An 8,891-nucleotide genomic window follows, 5' to 3' on the forward strand; every position below is an offset into this window, starting at 1 on the left:
ACTTCCCTAACAAGCATCCTTTTAAGGGCAGGGTCCACATCTTGTCTCATCTTTGTAAGAGTAATACAGGGATTTGTAGTATTCACTACATACTTGTCAAATTAAAAACATGCTATCACCTTACAGTTCACAAAGTGGCTTTCAAACTACAACATCACTGTAAATAAATATAGAAAATTGATTTTCTCCAATTAGCAGAAATCTGTAAGTCTGGAGCTTTTTCCAAAAGTAGTTTCTATCAGAGCATTATTTGCTGCCCTCCTGTGTTTGATAAGAGTATTATTTTTTACCAGAACTATAAAAAAAAAAAAAAAAAAAAGAGTAACAGGCTCAATAAAATATATTTGGACTGCACTTTGTTTACTTTCAGAACCTTGAATGAATTTTTTCCCATACAAATTATTTCTCCTTTTCCCATTAAAATTATCTGCATTCAATACATTTCAAGCTACATTTTTTTACTTAGATCTATATGGTATATAAGAACTTTTCATATTGGTCTGATACTCCTACTAAATCTAATGTACTAAGCTTTTTATATTTCCATTTTTTTTTAATCTGAGACAAGAACTAATCTCAAACTATTCTAGTGTGACTTTTATATATTAGACCTGCTTGGGAAACTGTATATTTAAGACTGTACTTTGGAGTTAGAAAGACCTGGTTCAGATCCTGACTTAGCCACATAGTAATTGTATAACCTTGGGTAAATTTCTTGTCTGACACTTTTTCCTCTATAAAACAAAGGTAATACCGCTGAAAGATCACATATGATAAAACACTTAGCACATCATAAAAGCAATCAATATGTTAGCTATTATTACAATTTAGGAAGCATGTTTTCAAACATCTTTTTTCTTTAGAATTACCTATTTGGGTGAAGTTGAAGACTGCAAAAGGACATGAATTAGAATGGACCCAGTGTATTATCTGGATTAAGTTCTGTCTTTCCATATTCAACACTCAGTATTTATTGCACACTTGTGACGTGCCAGGCAGCATCCTAAACACTTGCCCTTGTACAACTTAACAATATAAATCCTACCACTTCAGGGGCACCTGGGTGGCTCAGTTGGTTAAGTGTCCGACTTTGGCTCAGGTCATGATCTCACAACTCGTGAATTCAAGCCCCACACCAGGCTCTGTGCTGACAGCTCAGAGCCTGGAACCTGCTTCAGATTCTGTGTCTCCCTCTCTCTCTGACCCTCTCCCACTCACATTCTGTCTCTCTTTCTCAAAAAGAAATAAACATTAACAAAAATTAAAAAAAAAAATCCTACCACTTCATGACATCTTTCGCTAAGTTATTAACTTTCTTTGAAATTCTTGCAGTTCTTAATTGTGCACATTACTTATTGGATTCTTTTTTTTTTTTTTTTTTTTTTTTTGAGAGAGAGAGAGAGAGACAGAGACAGAATGTGAGTGGGAAGGAGCAGAAAGAGAGGGAGACACAAAATCTGAAGCAGGCTCCAGGCTCTGAGCTGTCAGCACAGAGCCCGATGTGGGGCCTGAACTCAACTGCGAGATCATGACCTGAGCTGAAGTCGGACGCTCAACCGACTGAGCCACCCAGGTGCCCCTAGGTTCTTCATACAAGCTACCCCATACTATGTATCCAGTCCCTTCCTCTCTATCTCCAGTGCAGGTTGTCACCTCTCCTGGTTTGCTGTCTTGCCAAAGCCTCCAGTTAGGGATGGGGGCTCACCCTCATGCCACTTTGTAAACCTTTGTCAAGTTTTTTAAGGATGGGGACTTAAAACTTGAATCTCTCCTACTCTCGAACGTGAGCTGGGGGAAAAGGCATTAGTGTGGATACTTTTATTGGATTGCTGACAATCACAGTCTATTTTCTGTTACCCCACCTCAGTCTATTCTCAACACAGCAGCCAGAAGGATCCTCTGAAACAGTGCATTGTTTTCTTAGAAGTGATGTCTCTCTTCATTCATTTCTTGAGAAAATGCCTGCCAAATACTCAAGTCTAAATAACCATAGTTCAATCTACTGTCTGTTTTGTTTTGTTTTTTTTCCAAGCAAAAATGATGGGAAAGGATTTCAGGGAATCTGTGAAGTTAACACTTTTCATAATACTGAGGTTTGCCATTGCTAGCCACTTTAACATTCGTACAGATGATACAAAAGCAACAGAAAGTAAACTAGCAAATCTGCACGAATCAAGGTAGTGGCACCAAACTACTGGCAGTCTTCGTATTTTCCACTGCCACGCGCTCTCAATAAAAACAAACAAAACCACAAAGTCAACTCAGTTTCACTTAAAAATGTGCTCTCTGCAGTAAAAAGTAGTAATTTTATGAAATCTTAGTCCTTGAGGGCACATCTTTTGAAAGGTTCATGTGGCAAAGTTGGTGGTATGCGTAAAGCGTTTCTGCTGCTTCCAAAGGACGATGGTTTTCTCAAGGAAAAGCACTTATTATTTGAGTGACAAACTGAACTGGCTTTCTCCCCGCCCCCACTCAAGGAAAACCATTTTACTTGAACGCCTGACAAACCATAGTTACTCAGAATTGGGTATTCGGCAGACATTTTCTTGAAAATGAACCGAGTGGGCCTGTTGCTTCAAGGACAACAGAAGACAGGTTTTGCTACCAGTGATCACAGTGAAGCTATCAAGCAAAACTTAAAATTGTTTAAAACTTACACCATCACGGTGAGTTTTTCAGCTTCCCAATACCATGAGACTTTCCTAATGACATCAGTGGTGATATTAATAAATGTGATTTTTTGATGTATAACTAAATGTGTCAACATTGGAAGGCCTCTGTAACTCAGTGAGCCAATACTTTCCAAACAACAGATGCATGGTGTTACAAAATCATATATGGGTAAAGGATCCTTTCAGAGTTCATGATAGATAAATGAAGAATGAAACATAACAGAATTTAACATAACAGAATGAACAGAATGAAAAGTTCATTGATCAAAGTCCATAACTTTTAAGAAATTACCACTTGTTGGGGTTTTGCTAGAGAATTAAAGTAAAGCCACAATTATTTGAAAAGGCTATTAGAATATTCCTCCCTTACCACATATTTATGTGAAGTGGACTTCTCAAACTTCAACCAAAACTTCGTATCACAGGGGTGCCTGGGTGGCTCGGTGGGTTAAGCGCCTGACTCGATTTTGGCTCAGGCCATCTCACAGATCCAGGAGATCACGCCCTACGTCGGGCTCTGCACTGGCAACATGGAGCCTGCCTGGGATTCTCTCTCCTAATATTAATAAACATTCAAAAAAAACTTCATTATCACAAGACTTTGAATACAGAAGCAGATAGGAAACCCCAGTTGTTTTCTATTAAGCCACTGAAGACATCTGCAAAACTAGTTTTTTTAAAAAAAGCCATTCTTGGGGCGCCTGGGTGGCGCAGTCGGTTAGGCGTCCGACTTCAGCCAGGTCACGATCTCACGGTCTGTGAGTTCGAGCCCCGCGTCGGGCTCTGGGCTGATGGCTCAGAGCCTGGAGCCTGTTTCCGACTCTGTGTCTCCCTCTCTCTCTGCCCCTCCCCGTTCATGCTCTGTCTCTCTCTGTCCCAAAAAAAAAAAAAAAAAAAAAAAAAAAAAAAAGTTGAAAAAAAAAAAAAAAGCCATTCTCACTAAATTAGTTTTGGAAAAATATTAGTTATTTATTTATCTTTAAAAATATTTATTTTGAGAGAGAAGAGTGCAAGTGGGGAAGCAGTTGAGAGGGAGAGAGAATCTCAAGCAGGCTCTATGCTCAGCATGGGGCTTGCTAGATGCTGGGTCAATCTCATGCATGTGAGATCATGACCTGAGCCAATATTGAGAGTTGGGCACTCAACCAACTAAACAAACCACCCAGGCACCCCTTTCTAAAGTTTTTCACAAGGTTTTTTTCTAACATGTAATGGTTTTATTATTATTTTTACATGAATTAGTAAACCTTTTAAATTTTTGTTGTAATTTCTTATTTGGTTAGTATCAACAACTATAAGCCTCACAGACTATGGGTTGGGGGTGTGTGTGTGGCGGGTGGTCTTCAAGAATTTTTAAGAATGTAATCAAGTCCCAAGGCCAAATTGTTTGAGAATTGCTGATCTAAATTACATCAGATCACATTACTTAATAAAACCATTACTCCCAATGACTCCCCATTTCCCTCAAGTCCTTGCATTGGCCTACCAGGCTCTATTCTTATCTGTTCCTCCTCCATTACCAATCCCTCTATTCTTCCCCTTGCTCACTCCCTCCAGCCATATTTGCCTCTTTGCTGTTCTTCCAGTAAGCCAGACAAAACTTCATTATTAGGACCACTGCACTGACAGTTCTCTCTGCCTAGTAAGCAATTCCCGCAGTTTTCCACAGGGCTATTTCCCTCCCTTCCTTAAAGTCTTTGCTCAAGTGTAACCATCTCATTAGTCTAACATAAGCATCGTGTTTAAAACTGCAAACCTACTGCTACTCCCATCCTGCACAGCACCTTCTAATACTTGCCTGTTTATGTCTACAGTTTGTGCGGTCTCCCTCGCCCAAGTATAACATAAGCTCTAAAAGCATAGAGAAATGCCCACCACATAGAGCTCAACAAATATTTGTTGAATGCTGAATGATAGAACTCGTTTGACAGCCCGTTACTTTTCACAGTCCCAAGGATGCAACTTGCATGGATAGGAGTGGGCAATGCTAGCAAAGATTTTTTGAATGGAAGAAAAAAACGAGGGTGGGATACAGTGATCAGAAACCTCAATACTGAAGGCATTATGGGTCCGAAAAAACCTTTTGGAAGAAGTCAGGGCTGGGGAATATTATAAAGGTTGTGCAAGGTGGACTTAACTGCCTGGCAATGAACTGGCCCTGGGCTCAACCCCGCCACCGCTCATCCCCTTCTCCACTTCCCATACCTCCAGCCTCTCCCGTCTCCTACGAAACCAAAGTCCCCAGAGCCCTCCCTGGACCCCTCCACCCGAACACAAGTAGTCCACACCAAGTGACTGAAAAATTTCTAAACTTTATAGAAAAAGCAACGACAACAATCAACTAGCCAAAAACGAGCCTCCAAATTCCGTCTCATTCCAGTGCCTTCTCCCCTCTCTGGCTGGCTTCAGGATCTCTCCACCGTCTCAGTTCTCAGGGGTCCTGATGGTATCCCAGCGCTGTGTTCCAAAGGGTCCACAGGACGGCGGGTCAGGCGGGACGCCCTCGGGTAAGCACTTCTGCACTGGGAAAGCACGAGAAATAGGAGCCATGGAGAATCGGTCCACTTGGTACAGGAACAGGCGGGAATGACGGCAAAAAGGGAGGAACTCAGGAGATGCTCCCGCACAGCGGTCTCAGTTCTCCTCCGGCTTGTCGGCTGGTGGTCCGCAAGGCTGCAGCATTTTCTCCATCAAGTTGAAGCGGACTCGCGCTTTGCTCTCATTCTCCGCAATGGCAAAGTAGTTCAGAAGGTCGAAGTGGCCCATGTAGGAGCAGTAGGAGTCGCGGTGCTGGTTCACCAGCCATTCCCACTTGGTGGTGTCGGCGTGACCCGTGCCGATGTACTTGGACTGCAGGTGCTCCAGCTGACTGTGGATGGTGTAGCGGTCCGTCATCTCGCCGCTTTCCCTTTGCTCCCAGGTCAGAGGCCACAAATGAGAACCAACAGCTCTAGATTTTCACGCGGGAGACAGGCCGCGGCAGAGAACCTACAGGCCCGCGCAGTCGCAGACGAATGGCGTCACAGCGACGAAGTTGCGTGGACTCGCGGTCCTAGGGCTCAGAAGCGGAAGCGGCTGTGTTTTTGCCCTGCAATTGGAGTTGCCTAGGCGATACTACACGTCGGCCGCCCCCCCCAAAGAGAGCCCCGCCCCCTTCGTAGAGCGTTGCATTATGGTCCAGTTAGTGAGCCTTTTACTAATAGGGAGCTTTGCATGCTGGGACCTGTGGTCTCTGAGGGTTCGTGCACGTCCGTTTCTGGGAACGGTCGTCGCAGTTTACGAGGCCGCCGGCGGCCTAATGGAGTGTGGTGTAGGGGAGGTGGGGAGCATCCTTGGAGGTTGAGAGCTGAGAAGAAATGGGAAGCTCAAGTAGGACGGGGCCACAGGCAACTGTGAAAATAAAGTCGGTATAATTTTGGTTTCGGAACGAATGTGGCGGCGTGGCAGTCCCTTCACAGCCAGGGGTGGGTGACCCAGAAATCAGTCGCCGCCGAGTTCTGGCCCCAACTCTGTGTCGTGTAAGCTATGTGGAGTGAACGTTATTTCAACGTTTGCAGGGCCGCCGTTTCCTGCCCGGTGACCGAAGTGCTAAACCAGTTCTGACACGTTCCGGCTCCTCCCCAAGCCCCTCCTTCCTCTCCGGTTTCTTAATTTGATAGTTTCCCTAGTCTCCCTCCAGCCCCTCGCCCCACCCTACACACCCCCGCCTGTATTTCTCAACATTCCGTGCAGCTCGCCTGTCCAATTCTTTGTACTAGCTGTTCCCTCCGCTCGGAATGCTTTTGTTCCCTTGGCTAACGACTTCTCTCTTTAAGTCAGCTCAAAAGCATCTCCTTGAAATCGGCTTTGGCCACGCCAGACAGATGTAAATTGTGCCTCCTTTTCGCGTCTTGTCCGTCTCTCTTCATGTTTTCGCTTTATATGCTACTTTTTGGTTTAAGAACTTCCTCCTGTGAATTCAAACTCTTGGGAAAAGTAGTTTACGTTTTCGATGGTATCTTTTGTCACATGCTTCTTTTATGTTATCTTTTTATGATATCCTCATGGGCTGGCAGAGATTGTATTCTCGAAAAACATTCGATGAATGGATAAACAACTGTATGGAAGCCAAATAGAAGGAATTTTTTACTGGGAGAAAGAGAACTTTAAAATAGTTTTATTCTGATACAAAATCCCAGCTATGTACAGATGAGAAAGTCTAGAGATCTAATGTACAGCATGATGACTGAAGTTAATATTGTATTGAATGTTAGAAATTTGCACAATAGATTTCAGGTGCTCCGAACACGCACACACACACAAAGGTAACTGTTAAGAGATGGATATGTTAATTAGCCTGACTATAGTACAATCATTTCATTATGTATACATATCAAATCATGTTGTACACCTGAAACATAATTTAAGTTTTATTTTTTAAAAGATTTAAAGGAAAGAAAATGACAAAAAAATGTTCTTTATGGGATCAAATGCCTGTGCCAAAATGAATAAAAAAAAAAGTCTTACTCTGTTTAAGCTATTATAATAAACATCTGTGGATTCACCATCCAGATATATCAAAGCTTGCCATTTTGCCATTGTTTCCAACGTTGTTAAATAAACATGAAAGTTCTCTGTGTTCCTCTCCCTAATCTGTTCACTTCAGGAAACTAGCTTGAATTGAGAGTTAATCTTTCCTGAGTCTGGTTGTTTGTTTTTGTTTTTTAATTGCTGAAAGTTTGTGTATCCAAGGTGTTATTGGTATGCGTGTTTTGAAACTTTACATAAAATGACACCCTGTGGGTATTTTCCCTCGTCAGAATCCATGTTGATATATGCAATTTTAAAAATTATTTTTTTAATGTTTATTTTTGAAAGAGAGAGCGAGAGCAGGGGAGGGGCAGAGAGAGAGAGAGAGAGAGAGAGAGAGAGAGTGAGAAGGAGACACAGAATCTGAAACAGGCCCCAGGCTCTGAGCCAGCAGCATGAAGCCTGATCTGGGGCTGGAACTCACAAACTGCAAGATCATGTTAGACGCTTAACCCATTGAGCCACCCAGACACCCTGATATATGCAATTTTAATGCATTTTTCCTGTCATGTAGTATGCTATTGAATTAATATACCATAATATATCCATTATCTCAATAATGGACATTTAATTTTATATTTTTGACATAAGAAACAATGCTGCAATAAATATTCTTGTACATATATTCTTATACACATGAAGGAGTTTCTTTAGGGAATCATATATACAGGTAAAAATTTGTTGAGATAGGGATGAGTGTCTTCAAGCTTTGCTAGTTATTGCCAAATTGTTGTCCAAACTGGTTATACCAATTGGTTCTGCCAAGAAGAGAATGAGAATTCCTTTTGATCCACATCCTTCCCAAAACTTGGGGTCCTCAGACATTTAATATATATTTTTTTAATTCAATGGGTGGAGCGGAATTTCATTGTCTTTAATTTGCAATCCCTGCTTACTAGGGAGATGGCATGTTTTTTATGAGTTTATTGGCCCATTATATTTCTGATTTGTGAAGTGCATATTCATATTCTTTGACAATTTTTTTTATTGGGATGTTTGTCTTTTTCTTACTAATTTTTTAGGAGATCTTTGTATATTCTGGATACCAGCCTTGCTAGTTATATGCAATGAAAATATTTTTTTCCAGTCTCTAATTCATCTTTATAGTTTCTTTATGATAACTTGTAAGAGGTTAAGTTTAAAGTAGTAAAATGTGTCAGCCTTCCTTTATGGTTTGTGCTTTTTGCAATTGGATTAAAAAATGAAATGAAGCAAAACACTTTTTTACCCTAGGGCCATAAAAAATAGTTTATTTTATTCTAAAAGGTTTATAATTTTGACTTCTATATTTTGAAATTTAATCTACCTGAAAGTTTTGATTTGTTTGGCTTTAGGGATCTAATTTTCAAATATTTTCCTATATGGCTAACTAGTTCACAGTGATAACCATCATTCATTAAATTGTACAACTTTTCCCTACTCATCTTTAATGCTTCTGTTGTATATGCACAGATCTGTTTCTAAGTATTCTGTTCCATTAGTCTCTTTGTCTATATGCTCATTGGTAACACGGTAATTATTATAATTTTTTAAATTTTTTTGAGATGGTGCTTATTATACCTTTATAATGTCTTGATACCTGGCAGGGTGAAACCTGTACAATTTCTTTTTTTTTTTTTGGAAATGTCTTAACAATTCTTGATCCTTTGC

General features: G+C 40.9%; 1 protein-coding gene across 1 annotated transcript; it reads right to left on the minus strand.

The window, feature by feature from the left end:
- Positions 1 to 4,964: 4,964 nt before the first annotated feature.
- Positions 4,965 to 6,271, minus strand: SF3B5 (splicing factor 3b subunit 5). The gene has a single exon (XM_043592526.1). The coding sequence runs from the start codon at positions 5,565 to 5,567 to the stop codon at positions 5,307 to 5,309; it is 261 nt and encodes an 86-aa protein (XP_043448461.1). The 5' UTR covers positions 5,568 to 6,271; the 3' UTR covers positions 4,965 to 5,306.
- Positions 6,272 to 8,891: the final 2,620 nt, after the last annotated feature.

This window comes from Prionailurus bengalensis, chromosome B2, assembly GCF_016509475.1.
Source record: "Prionailurus bengalensis isolate Pbe53 chromosome B2, Fcat_Pben_1.1_paternal_pri, whole genome shotgun sequence".
NCBI classification, from domain to species: domain Eukaryota; kingdom Metazoa; phylum Chordata; class Mammalia; order Carnivora; family Felidae; genus Prionailurus; species Prionailurus bengalensis.

What these genes read in the sequence shown, in the direction of transcription:
- SF3B5 (XM_043592526.1), bottom strand. Translation starts at nt 5,567, where the DNA reads ATGACGGACCGCTACACCATCCACAGTCAGCTGGAGCACCTGCAGTCC.